The sequence below is a fragment of the Rattus norvegicus genome, chromosome 19 (genome assembly GCF_036323735.1).
Source record: "Rattus norvegicus strain BN/NHsdMcwi chromosome 19, GRCr8, whole genome shotgun sequence".
In the NCBI taxonomy this organism is placed as follows: Eukaryota; Metazoa; Chordata; class Mammalia; order Rodentia; family Muridae; genus Rattus; species Rattus norvegicus.
In genome coordinates, this window is record NC_086037.1 from 68,039,769 (window position 1) to 68,066,164 (window position 26,396).

At 50.3% G+C, this 26,396-nt stretch overlaps 2 protein-coding genes and 1 non-coding gene across 9 annotated transcripts in view; all 3 read left to right on the plus strand.

The window, feature by feature from the left end:
• Spg7 (SPG7 matrix AAA peptidase subunit, paraplegin) overlaps nucleotides 1–19,986 on the plus strand; it is a 34,136-nt gene extending 14,150 nt beyond the window's left edge. For 2 of the 6 annotated variants that reach the window (XM_039097806.2, XM_063278101.1), the window contains exons 7-17: nucleotides 512–637; nucleotides 1,044–1,206; nucleotides 1,676–1,849; nucleotides 8,265–8,389; nucleotides 10,034–10,136; nucleotides 10,884–10,994; nucleotides 13,123–13,238; nucleotides 14,988–15,144; nucleotides 16,564–16,730; nucleotides 17,277–17,354; nucleotides 18,498–19,986. In XM_039097806.2, coding sequence (XP_038953734.1) covers nucleotides 512–637; nucleotides 1,044–1,206; nucleotides 1,676–1,849; nucleotides 8,265–8,389; nucleotides 10,034–10,136; nucleotides 10,884–10,994; nucleotides 13,123–13,238; nucleotides 14,988–15,144; nucleotides 16,564–16,730; nucleotides 17,277–17,354; nucleotides 18,498–18,662 — 1,485 coding nt within the window. In that variant the 3' untranslated portion in view covers nucleotides 18,663–19,986. Of the gene's footprint in view, nucleotides 1–511; nucleotides 638–1,043; nucleotides 1,207–1,675; nucleotides 1,850–8,264; nucleotides 8,390–10,033; nucleotides 10,137–10,834; nucleotides 10,995–13,122; nucleotides 13,239–14,987; nucleotides 15,145–15,527; nucleotides 15,850–16,563; nucleotides 16,731–17,276; nucleotides 17,355–18,497 lie in introns of those variants that run through there. The other 4 variants (NM_001399110.1, XR_010060009.1, NM_181388.3 and 1 more) reach the window with 4 other exon arrangements.
• Nucleotides 19,987–22,673: 2,687 nt separating this feature from the next.
• Nucleotides 22,674–25,297, plus strand: Rpl13 (ribosomal protein L13). 2 transcript variants are annotated; one of them, NM_031101.1, is given in 6 exon segments: nucleotides 22,746–22,778; nucleotides 22,987–23,096; nucleotides 23,188–23,329; nucleotides 23,524–23,697; nucleotides 24,169–24,225; nucleotides 25,095–25,297. In NM_031101.1, coding segments are annotated over 5 exon segments (636 nt in total). In that variant the 5' UTR covers nucleotides 22,746–22,778; nucleotides 22,987–22,992; the 3' UTR covers nucleotides 25,254–25,297.
• Nucleotides 23,382–23,464, plus strand: LOC120098677 (small nucleolar RNA MBII-202). Its single transcript, XR_005497101.1, has one exon. It is a non-coding gene; the product is annotated as a small nucleolar RNA MBII-202 (small nucleolar RNA).
• Nucleotides 25,298–26,396: the final 1,099 nt, after the last annotated feature.

Below are 26,396 nucleotides of genomic sequence, written 5' to 3' on the forward strand. Positions count from 1 at the left end.
GATTAAAGGCATGAACTACCATGCCCAAAGAGAGTTTAATTTTTATTCATTTATCTTTTTAAAGTTTAGCTTATGTGCATGAGCGTTTGCCTGCATGTATGGGCACCCCATGTGTGCAGTGCCCACAGAGGCCAGAAGAGAGTGTCCACTCTCCTAGAACTCATCTGGAAGACAAACTTGTAAAACTGTGTCGGTGCTAGTAATTGACCTAGCCTTCTGTAAGAATTCCAAGTGCCCTTAACCACTGAACCCTCTCCCCAGCTCTAATTTTCTAAAAGATAAATTGCTACCTGACTTTGCTCTTAATATAAACAATACAAACCAGAGTTCCCGTGTGTGCCTGAGGTGGTCTGTGGTCTGCATCGTAACCGCGGGAGCAGGCTTTTCGGCTGTAAGAGGAGCAGGCCCACCTAGGATGGATGTAGCAGTTTGTGTCGGGTCAGGCAGGCAGCAGCCGTGGCTGGTTCCGTTTCTCCAGGGAGCAGAGCTTCATCCCTGACTCTCTGCACAGAATCAGCTTAAAATGGCGCGCTTCACCATCGTGGACGGGAAGACGGGGAAAGGAGTCAGCTTCCAGGATGTGGCGGGAATGCACGAAGCCAAGCTGGAAGTCCGAGAGTTTGTGGATTATCTGAAGGTGAGGCTTGTGTGCTCAGCCAGTGCGAGGTGCGAGGGGTGGTGACGTGAGGGGTGGTGACGTGTCTTCAAGGAGGGCTGTGGTGAGCAGACACTTGGCTTTGAGATGGGAGTTCTCTGGGTGAGATGGAATGAGTGGGTGACTCTCTCACCTCGGGCACCGTGTGTGTCTGCTGGTAAACTAACAGTGCCAGCCTAAGTCGTCCTTCAGAAGAGAGGAGTGGACTGGCCCACTTCAACTGGGCCGTCCTTTCTTTTGGAGCCAGGGCCGCACGAAGCTCTTTACTGTTTTGTGGACGCACTGCAGCTGTGATCTACGTTCATGACTGTCACAGGCTCCTCTGTGTGAGTCACTTAAAGTCTCTGTTAAATGCCGACTACTTAGTCCTATGTCTGTTCCTGCCTAGAGCCCGGAGCGTTTCCTTCAGCTGGGTGCCAAGGTTCCAAAGGGTGCCCTGCTGCTGGGACCCCCTGGTTGTGGGAAGACGCTGTTGGCCAAGGCAGTGGCCACGGAGGCTCAGGTGCCCTTTTTAGCAATGGCTGGCCCAGAGTTTGTGGAGGTCATTGGAGGTAGGTGTGGGCTGAAAGTGTGGGCAGGTTCATTGGCTCGGTGCCTGGGTTGGCTTTCCACATAACCTCCCTGACATGAGAAGCTGAGTGCTACAGAGAAGGACAGACAGCCCAAGTGAAAGTAGATAAGCTTTGGTCCAAGGAGGTGGTGGTGCACACCTTTAACCCAGCACTTGGGAGACAGAAGCAAGCCGATCTCTAAGTTCAAGGTCAGCCTGGTCTACACAGTGAGTCCCGGGACAGCCAGGGCTACGCAGAGAAACCTACCTTAAACCACAGTAAGCTTTGGTCCACATCAACTTGGAAACTTCCACTTTCCCCTGCGGCTTGGGAGGCCAGGATGGCAAGATGCTGACTGCTTCTGGTCCATCTGCAGAACCAGCCACTTAGACATAGGCCACTTTGGAGGACTCTGACCCAAAAGTAGGAGTTGCTTTCCTTTACCTGTCTTTTGACTCTGTTTCCTCAGGCCTGGGAGCCGCCCGAGTGCGCAGCCTCTTCAAGGAAGCCCGGGCCAGGGCCCCTTGCATTGTGTACATTGATGAGATCGATGCTGTGGGGAAGAAGCGCTCCACCTCCATGTCCGGGTTCTCCAACACAGAAGAGGAGCAGACCCTCAACCAGCTCCTCGTAGAGATGGACGGTCAGTGCCCAGCACGCTTCGCCATATGCTGTACACCAGCAGGAGACTCTGAACCTGGTCCGAGTCATAGCTTTAGGGCAGACGAATCTCGTCACCTTTTCTGTTCTAGCACCTAGGGTATTTTTCTTCAGTCACTGTTGTGTATTGCTGTCCACTCCTGTCCTAATGAGGACATTACACAGAGAATGTTCTAGATGTTGGCGTCTAATAGCAGTCAGTTGAAGGGTTGGTTACCCATCAGTTTTCTACCTTTAAGAAAGACTGCTTAGCCTGATGGTGCCTCACACCTCTATTCCCAGTGCTGGGGAAGCAGAGGCAGGCAGAGCTCCGAGTCCAAGGCCAGACTGGTCTACAGAGTAGGACAGCCAGGGCTATAAACAAACATCAGAAACAAAACAAAATAAAACAAAACGCATCAGCCTTGGGAGCTGGACAGAGGGCTCAGTGGTTAGGAGTACTTGCTGCTCTTACAGAGGACCTGGCTTTGGTTTCCAGCATCCACATGATGGCTCACAACCTCCATAACTCCGTGGCATCCAATGCCCTTCCAACTAGTGGGTACCAGGCACACAGATGGTGCATATAACATAACTGCAGGCAAAACATTCATACATGTAAAATAAGTCAACTTAAGGAAATTCAGTTTTCCTTTCCCCTTTTTATGCTGGGAAGTAAATGCAAGGCTTTACACGTGTTCAGCATGGTCTTCACCTGCAGTGAAGTTCACTGGTCAGGCGTGGTCAGGGAAGCTGGGGCTGTGAGGGGCGGCTGGCAGCGAGGCCTCCTGGCTGTGGTCCCCCGATTTCTCTGCTGTGTGTCTCTGCCTTTGGAGGGGAGCGTGGGGCACAGTGGGGGATTCTTGTGTTCTAGGAGGTGCAGGTGTGGGACACTGTGAAGGAGACTTCGGACTGACTCATTCCTGTTGCTTTTCTTTGTAATGGAGAAGCCCAGTGGGGGAGATGTGGACTTTATTTTGAGCTATTTCTAGATTTTTTTAAATCTTTAAAAGATTTTTTGAAAATTGCATTAATATAGTTTATTTGTGTGTGCAAAGGGGCACATGCCATGGTGCACATTATAGTCAGAGGACAACTGTTAGTGAGTTGGTTCTCTCTTTATTTTATGGGTCTTGGAGATGAAACACAAATCATCAGATTTGGCCATAAGAGCCTTTACCACCTGAGCCATCTCCTTCTCTCTCCCTCTCTCCCTCTCTCCCCCCTTCTGTGTTTTGATTTTATTTGTTGTGAACATTTTTGAAGTTAAAATATAAATTTGCCAATTATAACCTCATGGATTTGTTTTGGTTTTGTTTGTTTGGTTTTCTAAGACGGTTTCTCTGTGCAGCCCTGGCTGTCCTAGAACTCATTCTGTAGACCAGGCCAGTCTCAAACTCAGAGCTCTGCCTGCCTCTGCCTCCTGAGTACTGAGATTAAAAGCAGGAGCCACCATGCCCAGCTTATGGTTTTTGTTTTAGTTTTGAGACAAGGCCTCACTATGTAACCCTAGCTGGCCTAGAACTTGGTATGCAGACCAGGCTGGCCTATAACTCATAGGGATCCACCTGCCTCTGCCTCCCGAACACTGGGATTGCAGGTGTGGGCCAGCACTGCCAGGCCCAGGATGTGTTCTTAAGGCTGGGCGAAGCATGTATTTGGTAGGAACAGTCAAATGACGTGATGACCCTCAAGGCAGTTTGTACCAAACATGGCTTCCTTTGATGGACTACACAGTAGAGGGTGATAAAGGACACGCGATGTCATTCTTTGGCCTTCATACACAGGCACATACTTGCACACATGGACACATGCATACGCTATTTTCTCTCACAGCACACACAAGAGTTCACCTAGCTATCGTGGTATCAGGTGGGTCTGATAAGGACGAGGAGAAGGTATTGCGTGACTGAGATGCCATGAGAAAGGTGACATCTAGAGCTGCTCGAAGCCCTCCTGTTTTCTGTCCCTTTGTTGTCCAGTTGTCTATCAGTGTATTAGTTCAGAGCCCACGGCAAGCAGCAGAGACCCTGACAGCTGCTTTGCACGCCAACAGCAGGTGCTCAGGTCAAGTTCCAGAGCACTAAATGCCTCGGAGAGCTGGGCAGGGTCCCTGTGAAGAGCAGAGGGCTGCTGAAACTCATGGGTACTGGGGACCTGGCATGAAGGTCTTTCTTGTTCCAGCTATGGCTCTGTGATTAGTGAAGTTGAGCATGTGGCCTTCGTCCCTCTGAGCATTGGCCAGTGAACCTTCTGTGGCCTTTCCCTGCCCCATTCCTCAAAGAGAGATTTTATTTAAGTAAGGACTTAAGTGGATTTCATAACATTAATACTCAACTAGTTATACTGAAAATCTGGGGTTGGGGATTTAGCTCAGTGGTAGAGCGCTTGCCTAGCAAGCACAAGGCCCTGGGTTCGGTCCTCAGCTCTGGAAAACAAACAAACAAAAAAAACCCGAAAATCTGTTAACTGGTTTGTTACCTCACTCAGTTTAAAGACAGAGGCCACCTTTTTCAAGAGTCTTGAGTCTACTAGAAAGCATGACATTTTTCTGAGCTGAATTTCTCTGAACTACTATAAAAATAGCTGTTTGTGCCCCAGAGTTGGCTGCGGAACCCGTTGCTTGTCAAGTTGGCCCAGCACTAACAAGTCTCTTTGTGTGCTCACAGCTGTGTACGCTGGCTCCTTCAGAGGCCCTGAGACTAGTCTTTGTCGTTTCCTCAGGAAGAGCAGTTTCTGTTCATTGAAGTGCGGAGGATGGAGTAGAGCAGATGTTGTGCTGCTCGTGGGAAAACTCACCAAGGAACTGAGAAATCTCGTGGTGGAGGGCCCAGCACAGGTGCCATGAGCTTACATAAGCGAGCTTAAGGCCAGCACCTGTTCCCCACCTGCTTACCACGAAGTCACCTGGCCGCAGGTGCCTTAGAGAAAGGGCTTTTAACACGAGCAGTCTGTTATGGCATATGCACAGGTCTATGTTTTTGGAAACAAACGGAGAGTGTAAACACTGATTCCACAGGAGAGTCATTAGAAAGTCCTAGCAGGGCCGGAAATGGTGGCACACACCTTTAATCCCAGTACTTGGGAGGCAAAGGCAGATGGAACTCTGAGTTTGAGGCCAGCCTGGTCAAAATAGCAACTTCTAGGCTAGCCAGAGCTACATCATGAGACTCTGTTTTAAGCGGGGAGGGAGGAGAAAAGAAAAATCTTAGCAGGACTTGGTGACTGGCGCGGTGTAGGGCTCTTGCCTTGTATGCACGAGCTCCTGGGTTGTATCAAGAGCACTTGGAGCCAGTCACGGTGGTGCATGTTCTTAGTCCCAGCCCTCAGGAGGCAAGGCAGGTGGGTGTTTGTGACTTCAGGGGCAGCCTCGCCATGGCTTTTGTTGCATCTAGGCTGCATCTTCAGAGCAGCAGTGAGCACAGTTTACACAGCTGCCCTGTCAGGGTGCATTTTCTCATCACTGTGTCAGGTGAGTGAGTGACAGAGCATGCACAGCCTGGGACTCAGCTGCTGTCAGCCCTAAGAGGGCTGGGTCACTATGGGCCAAGGCCTGAGTGGTGCCAGGCTTGATAGCTTCTTGACATTACAAGGGACTCTGTTTGTGTCCCAGAGAGCAGCATTGAGCAGCACTGGCCTTGCTAAGAGCCATTTCCACATGAGCCACAGCTTACGGGCATCCCCCACGTCAGACCAAAGGTTAAATGTGAGCATGAGTGAGCCTGCACTCTGTGGGGATGGTGGTTTATTGGTGCTGTGTGTTAATAAATGGCCTTTACTCCGTGTGGACATTGTCAGGGTATAGCCAGCTTCTCTTTATGAAGAACAGGGGGCTACTGGGATCCCATGTCTCTGTTGTGATGTTTCCTAACTACCTGCCTCTTGGGCATATTCTACACGCACCCACCACACCAACCTTCTAGCAGCCTGGATGGTTTGAAAGCTGCAGAGGATTCCGCTGCCTCCACTCCCTGCCTTCCCCGATGAAGGCTAGGACTGTAGCGCTTGTGCTGTGCACCTGGCTTTACAGGAATTCTGAGAATTCAGGCTTAGCCTCATGCTGGCACAGCAAGTGTGGGTGTTTGTCCCCCTAAGTGAGCCATCTCTCCAGCCCTGTTGTATCTCTTTTGTTTAGTTTTATTTGTTTGGTTGTTTGGTTAGTTGGTTGGTTGTGGGGCAAGGTGTCACTATGTAGCCTTTCCTGGCCTGGAACTCAGAGATCCACCTGCCTCTGCTTCCAAAATTCAGCGAAAGGCATGCGTCATCATGCCTGGCTTGTGTGTTTGAGAGTCTGGCTTTGAACCCTGTATGTAATTCAGGATTTTAACCTTCTGGTTCTCTTACATCACCTTCTAAAGTGTTGGGGTTGCAGATTTGTGCTGTCACACCTGGCTCCTTCGTTTATATTTTATTTCAAGACAAACTGACTAGTTGCCCAAGATGGTCTTGAACCTGCTATCCTCCTGCCTCAGTCTTCAAATACCTGCAGGCCTGGGACACTTTTGTATGTTGTTATATTATTGTGTATGTCGTTCTGTATTGGAGCATGTCCTTAGTCCCAGTACTCAGAGAGCAGAGGCAGGCAGACTCTCTTGTTATCTACACAGCAGGTTTCGGGCCATCCAGGGCTGCTGAGAGAGATGATGTCTCATTAAAACAAGCAAAGCAGCCTGAGCATGAAACCAGGCATGCAGGCCTGCGGCCAGAGCACTCTGTGTGGTTCTCTCTGTTCCTGCTTTCAGTGAAGCTTCTCAGTTCCCACTCCCTGTGTCATCACCCGACCAGAGGCTCAGAGTCTAGAGAAACTGGGTTGTGGCAGAGGGCCATGTCTGCTGTCTCCTGAACTCTTAAGCTCATTTTTTAAAAATCAACATTGTTTGTGGGCATCTGCTTGACTTGGGGATGGTGACCCTCTGCCTTACTCTGTCCTTGTGGCTCAGTGAATTATTGTGTCCTCATGGCTTGTCAAGTTTGCAGTGTGAAAGGATGTGACCCCCTCCCTGCCTCTCTCCCTCCCTCCCTCCCTTCCTCCCTCCCTCCCTCCCTCCCTCCCTCCTTCTGAGAGTCTCGTGCATCCCAGTCTTGGACTCAGTGTGTGACTGAGGACTGCCTTGCTCTTCAGGTCATGCTGCCTCCACAGTGCTGCTGTAACATACGCCACCCTCCAAACTAGTTTATGCCACCCTCTGAACTAGTTTATGCCACCCTCTGAACTGGTTTACGCCACCCTCTGAAGTAGTTTATGCCACCCTCCGAACTAGTTTATGCCACCCTCTGAACTGGTTTACGCCACCCTCCGAACTAGTTTATGCCACCCTCCGAACTAGTTTATGCCACCCTCTGAACTGGTTTACGCCACCCTCTGAAGTAGTTTATGCCACCCTCCGAACTAGTTTATGCCACCCTCTGAACTGGTTTACGCCACCCTCCAGACTAGTTTATGCCACCCTCTGAACTAGTTTATGCCACCCTCCGAACTAGTTTATGCCACCCTCTGAACTGGTTTATGCCACCCTCCGAACTGGTTTATGCCACCCTCTGAACTGGTTTACACCACCCTCCGAACTGGTTTACGGGTCCTGACATTGAAGTGAGGGCATCCTGCGGGGTAGACACTCCTCCACTCACCTACATTCTTAACCCCTCCTCGGCCTTTTTATCAGTTTCTGTGTTTGGGGTGTATTTTAGGGGGAAGGGGTCTATGTCTTGGTGTCCTGGAGCTTGCTACATAGACCAGGGTGACCTAGAACTCACAGAGATCCTCTGCCTCTGCTTTGCAGGGGCGGGGAGTAAAGATGGCGGGTACCACCACACCTGGCCAAAGCCTTTGTTGGTTGGATTCATTGTTTTGTTTTGTGCTTTCTTCCTCAGTCAGATCTAGTCTAGGGTCTGGGGTGGTTTCTGAGCCACTTTTTATGTATCAGTGTCTTGCCCGTGTGTGTACATGTATGTAGTACATGCGTGCCTAGTGCCATGGATGCCAGTCAACAGAAGGCATCCCATCCCCTGGAACTGGAGTTAAAGATGGTTGGGAGCCTCCTGATGTGCGTGCTGGGATCCAAACCTGGCTCTTCTGCAAGAGTAGCACTGTTTTTACCCCCGAGTCCTATCTCCAGCCCCACTTGCAACATTTTAGACAAGAAACCCCCCACCTAAAGCCAGACATTAAAGTGTTTGGACACCGCACAGTAAAGATGGCTGCTGCTCAGTAAGAAGCTCCTCAGGATGAAAGGAAATGACTCCCTTCCAGGGATGCTACCTGCATCTCCAGGGGACTTTGGGCAGTTCCGCCTCCACATATGGCCAAAGAAAACTGCTGTTGTTGAAAAACAAGCAACTTCACACTTTGGCATGGCCTTGATTGGAAGCCATTGCATTGATGCCCTGCTCCAAGGGTTGTGTCTGCTCTGTTCTCTCAGGAATGGGCACCGCAGACCACGTCATCGTCTTGGCATCCACCAACCGAGCCGATGTCCTGGACAACGCTCTGATGAGGCCCGGTCGGCTCGACAGGCACGTCTTCATCGATCTTCCCACTCTCCAGGTCAGAACTGCTGAGAAGGACGGGGCAGTCAGCTTCCATGGCACGGCTCTCGGGGCCCGCGCCGCACCCTTCCTGCCCTGCCTGGGACAGCAGGCTCTGCTTTTATAGCTGTCACGGCTCTTTCCTCAAGGACCTAGGCTTGTGTGACAGTGCTCGGCTCCTTGGGACCCAAGTGTCCATGCCCTTCTGGCTGCCATTATGCCCAGTGTCCTTTGGAGTTGATTTGGCTGATTTGGTTTTAAGACAGAGTCTTTCTATGTTCTCCAGGCTGGCCTTGAACTTATGATCCTCCAGCTTCAGCCTCTTGAATGCTGGGATTCCAGAGCCCTAGTGATATGGCTTGCTTGGTACCTACTCATTGTTCTTTTAGTTTCTCAGTCTGCTGAGGTTGGCCTAGTGTGTTCTGTCTTCATCCTTGAATGTTTGCAGTTGACTGCACTGGTCTAGTTGAAGAGGGCTTGCTTGCTTGCTTGTTTGTTTGTTGAGACAGGCTTTCTCTGTGTAGCCTTGGCTAGGGTCAAGGGCATGCACCGCCGCCGTCCAGCTTAGGTGAGTTTCATAGTAAATGCCTACAAATCAAGACGAGGCATCGCTTTCTTCCATATTGAGGACTTCATGGGAAATCCTGGGATTTTCATCCTCCCTCTTAGACTTAATTATGCTTTTTTATGTATATAAGAGTCTGCCTGGGCTGGAGAGATGGCTCAGCGGTTAAGAGCGCTGACTGCTCTTCCAGAGGTCCTGAGTTCAACTCCCAGCAACCACATGGTGGCTCACAACCATCTGTACTGGGATCCGATGCCCTCGTCTGGTGTGTCTGGAGACAGCGACAGTGAACTCACATAATTAAATAAATCTTAAAAAAAAAAAAAAAAAAAAAGAGTCTACCTGCTTGTTTGTGTGTCCATGCTGTGTGTGCCTAGTGCAAGTTTCAAAAGAGGTACCAGATTCCCTGGATCCCCTGCAACTGGAGTTAGAAATGGTTCTGAGCCACTGTCTGCATAAGCAGAACCAAGCCAGGGTCCTCTGAAAGAACAAGTGTCCCCAACCTCTGAGCCTCTCTCCAGCCTCTTAACTGTCTTGCCTCTTGTAACCACACTTGACTTTGTCCTAGAAGTGTGCTGCCTGTTGAAAGCCCTGGAAACCAGGATTGTCTGCCTGGTAACCTCTTCCTCACAAGCTTCTGTTTGCTCCCTGGTTTAAGAGTCTTCATTATAGTCTTGAAAGCAGGGAGTGAGGGTGTGGGTAGAGGGATCTGTGTGGAAGGAGAGAGAGCAAACCACTGGGCAGAGGTGTGTGGGGCAGCCCTAGAATTTGCCACTCTGTATGAGAGAAGCTGCCTATCTCCTGACAGGGTCAGACATTTTATGTCAGGATCCAGAGTGTGTGGCTGGCCAAGGCATAAATGTTTGCTACGCGTACCATGCTTTACTTACATTTATTAGTATACTTTCTTTTTGTCTTTAAATTGCTGCTTGGAGCTCTCTAAATTGGTTTCCAAGTCATGTGCATGTGAGAACATCAGCTGTGGTACAGCCAGTGTTGCTGTGAACAACAGCAAGGCTCTTTCACAGAGCTTGAAGGCGATGGGAACTGCCTTGTCAGGCAAGTCTGAGTTAACTCTGTCTTCTCTGTTTGTGACAGGAGAGGCGGGAGATTTTCGAGCAGCACCTGAAAGGCCTCAAGTTGACCCAGCCCAGCAGTTTTTACTCCCAGCGGCTGGCAGAGCTGACTCCTGGATTCAGTGGTATGAAGTCCACCTAAGTACACACTGTGAGGGACTCTTCCTGTGGGTGTGCTGTCCCTCTTCTGAGACACAAGTCAGGGCAGGCCTGGGTGAGCTCTAGTGCGGATGCAGGCAGCACAGGGACAGAAAGAGGGTGTGGAAGTGGAAGCAACAGCGAGCAGTGCTGTGGCTCATGCTGACTCCTCAGGCTTCAGTTGTGATGTCTCCACCAGAGTAGCAGAAGCCATCGTGACAAGCCTAGAGCCTCGGCCTTCGGAGTGCTGTGAGCCGGCCTGCCAGTGTTCTCTGACCACTGTCCCAGCAGGCCGCCTGCTCCCACCCCCTGTGTGATTCCTTTCAGTTAGAAAGCACAGTCAGACTCTCTTTCTTTACAGCTCTCATTTTAAGGCCAGTGTGCATTGAAAGTTCCCTTAAAGCCAGGCTGTGGCTTTGCCTTAATCATACGCATTTCTCCCTCCCTCCCTCCCTTTGTCCCTCTTTTCCTTCTATTCTTCCTCCTTTGCTTCTCTTTAGTTTGCTATTTGAGACGGAGTTCCTTTGTGTAGACTCTGCTTGCCTAGAACGTATGGTCCTCTTGCCTCAGCCTCCCCCGTAATGGCAGCCTCTGCCTCTTCTTTCTGCCTCTAGTCCTTTTTGTTGTTTTTCATTAAAAGCTGAGTCTCCCTCCTTCCTTCTCTCCTTTTCCTAAACGCTGACAGGACGGAGCCAGCAGCACTCCCCATCCCTGCCTGTGGTTTGTGTTGACAGGCGCCGACATCGCCAACATCTGCAACGAGGCTGCACTGCACGCTGCACGCGAGGGGCACACATCCGTCCACACGTTCAACTTCGAGTATGCTGTGGAGCGCGTCATTGCTGGTACGTGGGAGGACCACACCCTTCGTTAGGGCTCAGACAAGTTAGGGCTGGGTAGGTGAAACTAGACCCAGGCTCGAATGTTCTGTGTTAGTGTAATATTCTAATCGCATAACAGCAAGGGGATTGTTACCCTCCTCCATTCGAGATACTGTAAACTTACCTAAGAACATACCTGCTCCAGGCAAATAGAAAAACACGTTCAAGTCCAGCATATGCTAGCACACACATCTGTAAAACCATCCTTGGGAGGTGTAAGATCAGGAGGTCAGACGTCATCTGTGTCTACATAGTGGGTACCAGGCCAGCCCGAGTATAACAAGGCAGGCATGGTACGTGCCTTCAATCCCAGCACTCGGGAAGCAGAGGCAGGAGGATCTCTGGGAGTTTGGGGCCAGCTTGGTCTACAGAGTGGGTTCTAGGACAACCAGGACTATATAGACAGACCTTATTTCAAGCCTTCTACCCCTCTTCCCCCCGAAAAAAAACCCTCTGTACTCAAAAAAAAAAAAAAAAAAAAAAAAAAACCTCTGTACTCACAGCTGTGATGTAGATTATCCCAGGTACCATGAAGTGGCTGAGAGCCTGCTTTGAACCAGGTAAGGCACAGCCTAGTTTGATGCAGGTAGAGGCTGCTGCCCTAAAGGACACCTGTAGGGTCTGTGAGAGAGGCATGAACCTGCCACCGACTCTCACCGTCCAGAGGCTAATGGCTCTGGTGATTGACAGGACGGAGGAGGCCTCGTTCTCCATCGAGAAGATGGCTGTGGCTTGTTTGCTTTGTCTTTTGAGGTTTTTGAGTTTTTTGTTTGGTTCGTTTTTTTTGTTTGTTTGGAGGTTATTGACGGGGTCTCACTGTGCAGCCCTGGCTGGCCTGGAACTGGCTGTGTAGATTAGCCTGCCCTTGAATGCACAAAGATCTGCCTGACTCCGTCTCCCAAGTGCTGGGATTAAAAGCAGACATCATAATGTCCAGTGAGTGAGGTTGCTCTGTGATAGTGCTTACCCAAAAAGCTTTTCTTTTTTCCTTCTTTCCTCCTCCTCCTCCTCCTCTTTTTTTTTTTTTTTTTTTTTTTTGAGACAGGGTCTCTATGTAGCCCTAGTTGTCCTAGATCTTGCTGTGTAGACCATGATGGCCTTAAACTCACAAAAGTCCTACCTCTGTCTTCTGAGTGCTGGGATTAAAGCAGTATATCACCTTGCCTGAACAAGACCATCTCTTAGGCAGCCTCCACTCTTTACTCTGCTGACTGACATGAAGAGACCAGGTAGTAACAGCAGCTGTTTGCCCCTCCCTCAGGAACTTGCTGCTTCCAGGGCTCCAGCCTTGGGAACCTTGTGACACGTCCTAACCATTTTTTTTTTTTTTTTGGTTCTTTTTTTCGGAGCTGGGGATCGAACCCAGGGCCTTGCGCTTCCTAGGCAAGCGCTCTACCACTGAGCTAAATCCCCAACCCCGACACGACCTAACCATTAAACCAGGGTCTGGTGTGGTTGCATTTGAAGGCCTGGGCTGCACAGTTATATCCTGTCTTAAAAACCAGTAGCAGCAATAACAGCAAACAGATGCACAGATGGGAACTAGGGTTGGGCCAAGTGGTGGTGCTGCACTGAGGAGGCAGAGGCAGGCGGATCTCTGTGAGTTCAAAGATAGCCTGGTCTACAGAGTGAGTTCCAGGACAGCCAGGGCTACACAGAGAAACCCTTGTCTCAAAACCACCCCCATCACCCCAACTCCAGAAGAAAGAAAGAAGGTTGGAATGATAAATGACCAGAACTGAGCAAGGAGCTTTAGGTAGGCCTGCCCCTGAGGTGTGAGGTCGTCTCTCAATGGTAATAGCAGCAGAGCACAGCAGCAGAGGGGCCTCTCCTCATCCTGTCAGTGACAGAGTCAGAAGCCACTGGTGGGGCTGGAAGGGACTGACTGAGTTTAGACTATCAGTTCCTAAAGAACTGTTATTGATGCTTCCAGAGAAACAATGGGTCAGCCTCCACTCCATTCTACCCTAGAGTTCCCTTGAATTTGAGTGTTGAGTGGTGTCTGTGTGAGAATACAGTTCACACAGACATGCCGAGCAAGAAGAGGGCGCTTGGAAGGTGCCCAGAGTGTTGTTTCCTTGGCTTCTTCCAGGAACTGCTAAAAAGAGTAAGATCCTTTCCAAGGAGGAGCAGAGAGTGGTTGCTTTCCATGAGTCTGGCCATGCCCTGGTCGGTTGGCTGCTGGAACACACGGAGGCTGTGATGAAGGTGGGTTGTGGGGACCGGCAGGCCTGCGCTCCATAGGCCTTACCCAGCTGGTTTGGGAAACACCACGTGTGTTTGTCCTATGTGAGAGGACGTGTTACCACCAATAGGCATGACCCTGGCTTACCTGCGATGGAGCCTAACTATCTCTGGCAAGTCGCAGGGGGCTTTGTGACGCTGCTGCTCCACCCAGCAGTGCAGCATGAGAGTGCAGCAGACAGCAGACAGTCTGCACACTCTTGCTCGGTTCCCTGCTGGTAACAGAGCTGAGAGCAAAGTCCATATTGGTTGGTCTGTTTAGAGTAGAGTGTGTGGAGCTGTCCCTTGTGTGTCCCTGGGACTGGCAGGACATTGACTCCCATTTACTATCCCATGGCGTATTTAGCAGTCACAGATCTGGGGACCAGACCCAGCATGAAGCAGGCTGGGCATTAATAAACTCAGTAGCAAAGAAAAACAATGTCTCAAAAAAAAAAAAATCAAATACCAAACTCAAGATTTCATTTTATTCTGAGAATTGTCACTTGGTTTTTATGTATGCAAGCCAGTGACATGGTTATGTTCTGGGAAAGAAACTGAAGGCACTGTTACTGGTCTGACACTCACTATGATCTGTGATCAAGAGTAGTTGTGACCACAGATGTCCTTATTAGAGACATTAAACCATCTTTTAAACATTTTTTTTAATCCCAGCACTGGGGAGGCAGAGTCAGGCAGTTCTCTGTGAGTTCGAGACTAGCTTGGTCTATGGAGTGAGTTCCAGGACAGCCAAGATTACAAAGACCCTATCCCAAAAAACCTGCAAGGCACTGGGTTGAATCCCCAGCATCCCCTGAAAGAAAAAAAGTTGTGGCTAGAGAGATGGCCTAGTGGCTAAGAGCACTGGCTGCTCTTACATGGAACTCTGAGGTTAAGTCCCAGCGTCCACACAGTGGCTCACAACCATCTGTAACTCTGGGTCCAGGGGATCCATCCAATCCCCACGTGTGATGTCCTTGCACACACTAGCTAGGCAAGCTCTTTACCTGAGTCGTGGCTACAGCCCTGACTTTGAGTGCTAATGCTAGCCTCTAGCTGGGGCTCACAGGTGGCCGTACACAGGTTTTTCTTGGCCTATTAGAGCAGTAGTCCTGCCCCTTCCTCAGATATCTGGCATTGCATTGTAGGAGGAGAAGGCAAGGGTAGGCTGGCCTTCTTCCTTGGGTACGTTCTGGAGTTTCTATGGGTCATGAGGTGGAGTTTGCCTTACACCTTAGATTGCTTCTAAGAGGCCTGTCAGATTGACTTGCTGTGCCACCAGGGGCACACCATACGGAAACTCCTGTTTCCATGAGCTGGCCTCTGCAGTGTGAGGGATGTTGTTTTTAAGAATGGGATGAGCGAGAAGAGGGATAACATTTGAAATGTAGATAAAGAAAATATCCAGGGCTGGAGAGATGGCTCAGCGGTTAAGAGCACTAACTGCTCTTCCAGAGGTCCTGAGTTCAAATCCCAGCAACCACATGGTGGCTCACGACCATCTGTGATGGGGTCCAATGCCCCCTTAATGATGTGTCTGAAGACAGCCACAGTGTACTCACATACCTAAAATAAAAATTATAAAGAAACCCAATTAAAAAACATGGAAAATAAAAAGAACGGATATGCACACTCGCCTGCCGGCTGCTTGGCGTCCTGTGATGACAGTTTTATGAGGCCCCTGCCTCTCTTTGAGGCCACACGCTCCCTGGTAAGTTGTTTGTTCTTCTGCAGGTCTCCATAGCACCTCGGACAAACGCTGCTCTGGGCTTCTCTCAGATGCTCCCTCGGGACCAGTACCTCTTCACCAAGGAGCAGCTGTTTGAGCGGATGTGCATGGCCCTAGGCGGCCGTGCAGCTGAAGCCATCTCATTCAGCAGGGTCACCTCTGGTGAGGAGATAGCCCTGGGTGGGACTGTCAGAGTGGGTCCTGTTGTGCTCGTCTCCTGGTGCTCAGTGCACTTGGCACGTGAGACTGGTAGAAGAGGTGTAGTGTAGAACTCTGGGCAGGTGCTTAAAATGTCACGTACGTGGACTGAATGTCATTGGTTAGTTACTGCTCATGGCTATGGCTACATCAAACTGGACAGTGGAGCATTCACTGAATATCCAGAAAGGACATTGTGCCCGAAGAGTGACAGGCTTAAAACAAAACAAAACAAAAAGAGCTAAGAGGTGGTTGGGCGAGCCTTTGATCCCATCATAGCCTGGTCTCAAAGTGAGTTCCGGTTCAGTGAGGTCTACACAGAGAAACCTTTTTTTTTTTTTTTTTAGATTTATTTATTATATATAACTACACTGTCGCTGTCTTCAGACACACCAGAAGAGGGCATCGGATCGCATTACAGACGGTCGTGAGCCACCATGTGGTTGCTGGGAATTGAACTCAAGACCTCTGGAAGAGCAGTCAGTGCTCTTAACCACTGAGCCATCTCTCCAGCCCCCCAGAGAAACCCTCTTAAAAAACCAAACCAAACCAAAGAGTGACTGACAGGCTTCCCTAGTACAGACCTGGGCTCAGGCTTGAGCGTTTGAGCGAGCCACTGGTGTTCGGCAGACCAATGTCTTGAGCAGTTACAGTGAAATGGCTCAGCAGGTACAAACACTGCTGTCAAGGCTGCTGACTGGGGTTCAGACCCTCGGACCCATATTGTAAAATAAGGGAACCAAGTCCTGCGCACGTGTGTGTGTGTGTGTGTGTGTGTGTGTGTGTGTGTGTGTGTGTAGACTCTGTGTGTGTAGACATGTGTGTGTACAGACTGTGTGTATGTGCAGACTGTGTATGCAGACTGTGTGTGTGAGTGTGTATATACAGACGTGTGTGTGTGTATGCAGACATGTGTGTGTGAGTGTGAGTGTGTGTGCAGACTGTGTGAGTGTGTATATGCAGATGTGTGTGTGTGAGTGTGTGTGTATGCAGACTGTGTGTGTATGAGTATGTATATGCAGACGAGTGTGTGTGCAGACTGTGTGAGTGTGTATATGCAGACGTGTGTGTGAGTGTGTGTGTATGCAGACTGTGTGTGTATGAGTGTGTATATGCAGACATGTGTGTGTGAGTGTGTGTACAGACTGTGTGAGTGTGTATGCAGACTGTGTGTGTGTGTGTGAGTGTGTGTGCAGACACACAGTAAAAATCAATGCAGTAAAAAGGAGAGCATGAGTTAGTGTGTCCAGTGTCTGGTGCTGTGCAAGTTGTAAGCACAGCGTCCTGGGAAGTATGGTGTTGCTCCTTGGGCTGTGACAGGGCCTGGGTCGGGTGTTCCTGTGCACATGCGCTCTTCAGAATTCCTCCCTTCCTTGATTCCAGGGGCCCAGGATGATTTGAGGAAGGTTACCCGTATCGCCTACTCCATGGTGAAACAGTTTGGGATGGCTCCTAGCATTGGGCCCGTATCCTTCCCTGAGGCACAAGAGGGCCTCGTGGGCATTGGACGCCGTCCCTTCAGCCAGGGTCTCCAGCAGATGATGGACCATGTGAGTGGGCACAGGCCTTACTGCTGTGCACCTCTGCCTATTTGGAGAAGCATCTGGGTGGACTGTAAGAGCCTGCACCCTCAGATGAGCAGGCCCTGGTGGCCTAATGTGGGTGGGCTTTTGTTCTGGCCTCTAACCTGTTAAGTATGTTCTCCTGAATGAGGGCCTGAATGGGTCCAAATAAACTAGATGTAGAACTTGGGAAAATGTCAAATGAGGACACTAAATGGCCGAGCTGTGTACACGATCCCTGTAGCCTGCAGGCTGGGCCAGCCTGGTACCTGGCTCTGTTCAGGGCCAGTTGCAGTGGCTCGGGCAGTGCAGCCAGCCGAAGGTCACTCTAGGGTAAAGGTAGCTGGTGGGGGTGCATCTTGGCCTGGGCTTCTCAGCCAGAGGGAGAGGGAGACGCTGCTGCTGTGTACTGTGAACGATGGGCCTGTTGGTGAACTTGTGCTGTCTGCACCTTGGCGTTGGAGCTGGCAGGCAGCGAGTCTGTGAACAATGGCTCATACCTTTCTCACGACGGACTTACCTCCTCCTCTACAGGAAGCAAGACTGCTGGTGGCCAGAGCCTACAGACACACTGAGAAGGTGCTGCTGGACAACCTGGACAAGCTGCAGGCGGTGAGGCCATCTTGGGAGCCCCTGGAAGTGTAGGGGACGGCATGGCCAATTATGACAGCCCCTGACTAGCGAGAACCTGTTTTCTGTCTTTACGACAAGTGTGTCAGGCCAGCTCAGCAGTGACTCTCCTCCACCCTTGCTCATGCACCAGCGCCCATAACCGCTGAGTTGGAAGGATCTTGTGTGGTTTTGTTGTTCTGAAGTGGGTTCACCATGTAGCCCTAGCTGACCTGGAGCTAGCCTGGCCTCAGACCTGTGTGCCTTTAGTTTTTCCTCTGGTGTTGTGGAGTTAAAGATGTGTTCTACACAGCTCTTAGAGTTTGTCCATGTCCCTACCCCAATTCCCCTCCACCCCCCAGGGTTTCTCAGTATACCCCTGGCTGTCCTGGAACTCACAGCTCTGTCTGCCTCTGCCTCCCAAATGCTGGGTTTAACGGCGTGTCCCACAATGCCCAACTTTGGAAGGGTTTTCTCAAATAGCAAGAAATAGCAGGGTATGGCCACAGACACAGGACCTTTAGGAAAGAATATTTTCTGGGCCAGGCATGGGCATGATAGCGTATGTTGTAATCCCAGCACTCAAGAAGTTGAGGCAGGAGAATAGCAAGTTTGAAGTCAGCCTGAATGATACCCTGTCTGGGAATAAAATGATGATGGTGATGGTGGTGGTGGTGATGATGATGATGGTGGATGGTGACGATGATGATGATATAGGACTGTGTCCAAGTAGCAAAACTCCCTCTCCATTGTGTCAGTCAGCACAGTCTCCACAGTTCAAGCCTGAGCCTCTCTACTCAGCACCCTGCCTGCCTCTCCCAGACACACGTACCTTGTTTGGTGAAGGAAATTGCAGTTGCCAAAAATAAGCAGAGGTTTTGAAAGGAAATAGAAAAGTTAATGAGGCTGGCAGCTGACAGATCACTTTTAGGGTAAAAACAGGGAGCAATTCTTTGCTTGAACTGCCTTTGCGCCTGTGTCTCTGGGAAGCTGGCCTTTGGGAGGCACCCTGCTCACAGGGCAGTCCTCTTGCTTCACTGGGACACAGAGGCGTCCTGTGGGATGGGTCTTCATCTCTGATGCTCTGCCCTCCAAGGCTCTCATCTTTGTCCGGGGCACTCACACTGCCCTGTTTGTTCTTTCTAGCTGGCGAATGCCCTTCTGGAAAAGGAAGTGATAAACTATGAGGACATTGAGGCGCTCATTGGCCCGCCGCCCCATGGGCCAAAGAAAATGATTGCACCACAGAAATGGATTGATGCTGAAAAGGAGAAACAAGCCTCAGGGGAGGAGGAGGCTCCGGCTCCCTAGCCCCCACCTCCAAGGCCCAGATAATGGCTTCCTCCATGCACCTGCAGTTATCACAGAACTTGTCATAGCTGCCCTCCACCTCCGAGATGCTTTTCACCTGAACTTAAACCTCAGCCTCTGTCAGCTCTCTGGTTTCTGATGAAGACTTGTGATATCTATTTATTGATTTATGATTAGTAAATTGTTTGCAGAGAAACGGAACTTCCCATCTGTACTGCTTTTCATGTGGGAAGTGCACATGCTTGAGTTGAGCCCCTGGGGCTTCAGATGCCATCTCTGTGTGGCTCGCAGCTCGAAAAGTAGCCCAACAGTTGGACTGAATGATTCCGTTTGTGTGCTGGATTCCCTCAGAATGCTAATGGGATCTAAGATGAAAGACCCTCTGAGCCCGTGGTCCTCCTCAGAGGGCTCCCTCACTGAGGGGCCAACGTCAGAACAAGCACTGGAAGATTCTAATACTGCCACCTACTGCTGTGTGCATCTGCAACTGGAGACCCTCCCCCGCCTTTCCTTGTGCAGTGTGCTTGACTTCCTCTACCAAAACGGATACCTCTCACACATTTTGTGATAGGGAAGCCACATTTGAGCTGTGCAGTCACGGGTCTTGTTTTCACTTTATACTTTGAGCCCCTCAGTGGCAAGAGGCGAGCCCTTTGTGTAGGCTCAAACCATGCAGTTCAAACCATGCAGGGTAGCCACAGGCATTTGCTGCTTCGTAGTTCCTGTGTGTGGTGCCCCGCCCTTCCTGTGTGTGTGGAGCTTGGGTTACAGAAACTTCCTGACACAGCACATTGTTGTTAGTGCCCTGTGTGGTGCACCTGAGGAAGCTGTTGTAGGACCTGCAGCGTCTGGGGTGCTGAAGGAGCTTGCAGTGTAAGAACATTGTGGGTTTCGGGGCTGGGGATTTAGCTCAGTGGTAGAGCGCTTGCCTAGGAAGCGCAAGGCCCTGGGTTCGGTCCCCAGCTCCGAAAAAAAGAACCAAAAAAAAAAAAAAAAAGAACATTGTGGGTTTCATCTGAGGTCTGGTTTTTAACCAAAGATTAGCACATAACTAGGTTTTCTATTTCTCTGAAGCAGGGTCTTGGGCAGGCAAGATAGCTCTGCAAGCCTGGTGACCTGAGTCCAGTCACTGGGCTACTGTGATTGTCCCCGACTAGTCCTGTCAAGGCGCACACATGCCCGGGGAGCCAGGAACAGGCGGGCCTTGATGAGTGTTGGGCCCCGCTTAGTTGACCTCCACACCAGCTAAGGCTACATAATGAGACCCCATCTCTATAAAAGACTGATAATAAACAAATGTGGACACTGAACCACTGAAACAGTCCCATCGGCCTACTTCTATATGCATGTATTTTTTCTTTTTATAGATTTTTTTTTTCAATTTTGTGTGTGTTTGGCCTGAGTACCACATGTGTATGCTTGGTACTACTATGCAAGTGCTTACTGCCCTTGGATGTCAGGAGAGAGCACAGGATCCCCTAGAACTACAGCTATGGTTGTGACCACACTGTGGTTGTTGGTCATCAAACATAGGTCCTTTGCAAGAACAAGTAAATGCTCTTAAACACTGAACCACCTTTCCGGCCCTAATTTCTGTTTTTTGGAGACCAGGTCCTGATTAACCCTTGCTGGTGCTCCCAGTGATCCTCCTCTTTCTGTCTTCTGGTTGCTAGGATAATCGATGTGTACCACCAAATCCAAAAACACTGCTACCTGACAGAAAGTTATGGCTCAGTAGTTAAGAGCACTTAGAGCTTTTGCAGAAGGATCCCAAGGTTCAATTCCCAGCACCTATACGGCACCTCACAGCCACCTGTGTAACTCTAGTTCTAAGGGATCCAGTGCTCTCTTCTGGTCTCTGAGCTCATGAAGACACGTGGCACACTTAACTCCTGCAGGCTCTCACACATACATATTAAATTAGTAATCTTTAAAAATCAAAAAAGGGGCTGGAGAGATGGTTCAGTGGTTAAGAGTACCCGACTGCTCTTCCAGAGGTCATGAGTTCAATTCCCAGCAACTACATGGTGGCTCACAACCATCTGTAAAGAGATCCGATGGCCTCTTCTGGTGTATCTGAAGACAGCTACAGTGTACTTATATATATATATATATAATAAATAAATCTTAAAAAAAAATAAAAAAGAATCAAGGTTATATGACTAAAGGAGTTTCAGATTATAAATGAAAGAAAGCTTATTGCTGGCAGAGGCAAGGGGATTGCTGAGCTCAAGGCCAGCCTGGTCTACAGAGTGAGCCAGGACAGCCAGGGCTACACAAGAAAGACCCTGCCTTAAGAAAAAAAGGGCTGGAGAGATGGATGGGCTCAGCAGTTAAGAGCACTGACTGCTTTTCCAGAGGTCCTGAGTTCAATTCCCAGCAACCACATGGTGGCTCATAATCCCATGGTATGTGTCTGAAGACAGCTGCAGTGTACTCATATAAACAAAAATCTTTAGGAAAAAAAAGTGTGTGTTTGTATGTGTGTGGCTTACTACTGGATTAGGCTAGGGTTTTTTTCTGACACTCCCAAACACCTGAATTTCAGTAAGCACCCACCGGGAGGGGAGGGGCTACTGCAGGAGCAGCTTGCCCCAGAGTGATGAGCACATCACAGCCATAAGCAGCTGGGGCTCGATGTGCAAGACAATGCAAGCCTGTGCACAGCATGCCTCTTGGGCAAGGGTGTTATCCAAGAAGCTCTTGGGCGGATTAGTGCCTGCAGAGTTCTCTGCCCAAGAGACCAGGAACTGTAGCTAGAGCTTGAACAACTGCACCAGCCAAGTCTTTGCACAACTCTTCACCTCTGTGTCCTTGGTAACGAGAGAAACGAGATCACAACCTCCCTTCCGTTCCCACAGACATTTTCTCTGTGCTGGGAAGATGGTTCAACATCAATTTCTGATTTACACACACACACACACTGCCCCCCACCCCCGCTGAGGATTGAATTTAGATTCATCCAATAGACAAGAATTACATCAGCCCTCTTCATTATTATATTTTTCGTGTGTGTGTGTGTGTGTGTGTGTGTGTGTGTGTGTGTGTGTAAGAGAGAGAGAGAGACAGAATATCATGGTGCACATAGGTAGCTCAGCAGACAACTTGGGGACCTCAGTTTTCTTCTACCACGTGGGTCCCAGGAATCAAATGGTCAGACTCGGTGGCAACAAGTACCTTCAACCCTCTGATCATCTTGCCAGCCCTTCGTTTTTTATTTTGAAAGAGAGTTTTAAGTTGCTCAAGAAGCATTGAAATTGCTATTGTCCGGTCTCAGTTTCTAAAATAGTTTTGGTTATGGGCCTGTGACATCAGGCCCGGGTTTAATGTGGATTTTTAAATTTATAGCTCTCTTAACTGCTGACCCATTTCTACAGCTTCTATAGTGATTTTATCAGAAAGAAACCTGGTAATTGGGAGGGAGGAATGGAAAAGACAGGGTTATAGGCATACAGGTGCAGGTGCTTTGGCTGCTTCCTTTTGTTGTCGTGGCTGCCTTTATGGATAGGAATGCAGTATTTGCATTTGGTCACACCAGACCTCCAAGGAGTTGATCTAAGTAAATGGGGAGTTTGGATCCAGCTGGAGAAATGACTCGGCAGTTACGAGCACTGGCTGCTTGTTCTTTCAGAAGTTCAATTCTCAGCACCCAGTAACTCCGGTACCAGGGGGTCAGACGCACAGACAGGAGAAAGGGAAGCAGTCATAGAAATAAAGTAAAAATAAATAAAAACCTCAAGACAACAAAAAGTCTGGAATGGTGGTGCACGCCTCAGCTCTGGGGAAGCATGAGTTCCAGGAAAATCTTAGCAACTTACACCACACCTCTTAAGAGAAGAACACCAGATCTAGGAGGGAGAAAGATTTTTAAGGAGTAGAATTCATAGGTCTAGCCCTGCGCCTCTGAGCACGCCAGAATTACCAACCCGGAACCAGTGAGAACATCCAACCAGAGGGCTAGAGAGGCGATGGTCCGCCGGTAGGCGGGTTCGCGTGACGTCATTTCCTTCTTCACCTGCTTTTGATTGGTGTTTTGGATTGGCCCGGACTCCCTACAACCCCAGGGTGCTTTGCGGTGCCCGATCCTTTCCGCTCGGCCGTTCTCCTGTACAGGAGGTGAGTCTCTATCGCCGGCCGTTCCATCGCGCTGCATCGGGCTCCATCGCTCTCCATCCGCTGTCATCGGCGAAGAGAGGCTGCCCGGGCAGCCATGGAAGAGCCGAGGCGACGACAGCATGGAGCCAGGGCAGGGGCGGGAGGACCCGGGGCGGGGGCTCGGGACTCTGGCCTTCACCTGCCGCCCTCCTCTCCCTCGCGGCCTTAGGCAGCCATGGCGCCCAGCCGGAATGGCATGATCCTGAAGCCCCACTTCCACAAGGACTGGCAGCAGCGAGTGGACACGTGGTTCAACCAGCCGGCCCGCAAGATCCGCAGGTGAGCGTCGCGCGGGCCTCGCGTGGGTCCCAGTGCGGGGCGCCAGCGTGGACGCGTGCGGGACAGAGGTAACCCCGTGTTCTCCCTGCAGACGCAAGGCCCGGCAGGCGAAAGCGCGCCGCATCGCCCCTCGCCCCGCGTCCGGTCCCATCAGGCCCATCGTGAGGTGCCCTACAGTTAGATACCACACCAAGGTCCGGGCTGGCAGGGGCTTCAGCCTGGAGGAGCTCAGGGTGAGTGCGGCAGGGAAGGGTCTCCGTGTCAGTCCGCCCGGGCTCGGTGGAATGATGACATTCTCCGGAATCGCTGTACTGTCTTGATGAAAGTACTTTTGAACCCTTTTCCATCTGACTACGAGCTTTCTCGGCAAGGCTAGCGTGGGGGGACGGTGCTTCGAGGTGTTTCACCCGGTGCTGTGTCTGGGCAGGTGGCTGGTATCCACAAGAAAATGGCACGCACCATCGGCATCTCCGTGGACCCAAGGAGGCGAAACAAATCCACGGAGTCACTGCAGGCCAACGTGCAGCGCCTGAAGGAGTACCGCTCCAAGCTCATACTTTTCCCCAGGAAGCCTTCTGCTCCGAAGAAGGGAGACAGTTCTGTAAGTGCTGTGGGGCGTCGGTGGGGCTCTGCTTCGGTGTTACCGGATAAGTCTGTGGTCCTGGACCCAGCTCTGCGGAGTTGACAGTGCGGCCTCTTAACAGTTGGCAGCAGTGGGAGATTAGAGCTCACTGGGGAAGTGAGGTGTGCAGATCCCGTGGGAACCACTGTGCCGTCCCTGGACTTTCCGCGTTTGTTAATGTTGGAAGCCATTGACTTGGGCCCTGATTTGCTGTCCTAGAGCCTTCAGCCCCATCAGGTCATCTAGGGACGTGTCTGTACATAAGATACCTCCATATTCAAAGTGTGACGAGTTCTGTGACAAGGAGCAGTGGGTGTCTTGTCGGTGTGGGATTAGAAGATGGGTTTGCTGTGTTCTTTGGAGGAGCTGTAGTTGCCATGGCGATGGGGTCTGTAAGCAATAGGCCTGAGAAAGAAGGCGGACTTAACTTTTTCTTCCTCTTGAAAACAGGCTGAAGAACTTAAATTGGCCACGCAGCTAACAGGACCTGTGATGCCCATCCGGAATGTGAGTGGACACTGCTTACGTAGTCTCTGTGTGATTGGCAGGTGTAAAGTGTATGTTGCAGACACTGGAGAGCTCTTACCTTGGGAGCAACCTTCCAATCCTTGTCTTGTTTGTTCTGCTTTGAGAGAAAGTGTTTCTTTATATCATCTAGCTGGCCTTGAGCTCAGACATCCTGTCTGCCTCCCATGTGCGGGGTTAAAGGCATTCGCCACCACCATGGGCTAACCCCAACATTTTAAAGGATGGGCTGCTGTCCCTAAAGCATTAACTTAGCACTCCCTACTTGGGTGCTTGGGAATTGTGCTCTCTGTGGCTGCGATGAAACGCAAGTTTTTCCTTGCACTTGGGCCTTAGAGAAAGTCAGGCCAGGAACGTGAGGCCCCAGGGAGAAGTTGCTGCTGCTGCGGCCAGAACCACCAGCTGGGGGTGGCCCTGTGCTGGGTGGGGTGCATTCTCCCACGTAAATGACTTAAAAGAAGGCCCTACAGGTTTAATCCCTGTACACAGCAGGATTTCTCTGTAGCCTTTGCTCACTCAGTAGACCAGGCTGGCCCCTAACCCACACCTGCACCTGTTTTGAGTGCTAGGGATAAAGGCAAGCCCTATCTTACGAGGCATTTCCTCATTGAAGCTCGTTCTTCTGTGTCATTACTAAAGCCATGCCATTTAATTATTTTCTCACGTTTCATACTCAGCCACGGCTGATCCAGAGTGGCTTCAACTCGGGATCCTCCCATCTCAACCCTGGAGATAGAAGTGTAACTTACTTTTAATCCTAGAGGGCGGTTCTGCGTGTGCCCAAGGGCTGGGGCAGCGTTGGTCTTGTGGACAGGTTGTGTGGGTGGTCTTGACTTGTGTTCTCTTTCCAGGTGTACAAAAAGGAGAAGGCCAGAGCCATCACGGAAGAGGAGAAGAACTTTAAGGCTTTCGCCAGCCTTCGCATGGCCCGAGCCAATGCCCGGCTCTTCGGCATCCGAGCAAAGAGGGCGAAAGAAGCCGCAGAGCAAGACGTTGAGAAGAAGAAATAATGCGCGGCTGGAGAGTTGTAATAAATTTTCCATAAAGCAAAAAAGCTGGGTTTCTGTGTGTCTTTTTTGCACATAACTGTGTTCTGCAGGCTTGTGTTAAGGTATCCCTAAGGGATGGGGTTGAGATTCAGCATTGTGGGCCTTGGTTAACTGAGGTGGGGTGGGAGGCTGCCTGTGGACACCAGCTTTGAGCTCCCGTGCCCTAAAGTTCTTCACTGTCAGCAGGTCTTGCCTTGGGGTGGCTGCTGTCTGCTGTATCAGGAGCTCATCTACCTTAGCCTAGAGAAGGGCTGGCCCATGGATTTTGTTCTGCATTTTTTTCTTCTGGTGTGACTGCCAGGGTTAGGTACTTGTTTGTCCCTAACAATGACTTAGAACCATGTAACCCCTATTCTGCCCTGCTTGTGTAGCATTTTCTGTGCCTGAGGCAGCAAGGAGAACCCAGAGAGGTTTGGGGGCCTGAGGGTTTTTTTTGTCCAAGCAGTGCTCAGTGCCTGCTTTGTCCCCTGCAGCAGTTAACCACTGGAAAGCACTCTAAATGGGTCTTTAGTCCCACATTTGAGTGGTTGAGGTGATCTGGAAAGGTCCTGGGTTACACGCCTACCAGTTCCAGGACACCAAGTGGAATAGTGCTAGGTTTGGTCACCTGCGAGTGTCCACAAGGGGGCAGGAGTTGCTCCTGCAGGAAAATGACGTTTTTGGCATCTTGAGTGTATGTGGGTGTACTGTGCACTGATCTGGTGTCTAGCAAAAAAGTGGTCCTCTGTGAGAGCAAGTGTGCTTAGTCACCTCACCAGACCATCTCCAGCCCCAGATGTGGGAAATCCGAGGCCGAGTTATTTGTGCAATCAAATAACTTCTACCGGTCAGCTCTGGTACCATGGGAGCTATGAACCACTTTGGTTTCCCTCTCACCCGCTTTGAGACAGCCACTGAGTATCCATAATCCGATGCCCTCAATGCCCTCCTCTGGTGTGTCTGAAGACAGCGAGTGTGGTCATATACATTAAATAAATTTTTTAAAAGTATTTAGAATGGATAGACCTGCTGAGAGGTGAGCTAAGCCTGGTTGGGTGACTGAAGGTACTCATGGAGGTGATCACATCAGCCTGGAACTGCAGTATAAGACTCTTGAGAAGTTGC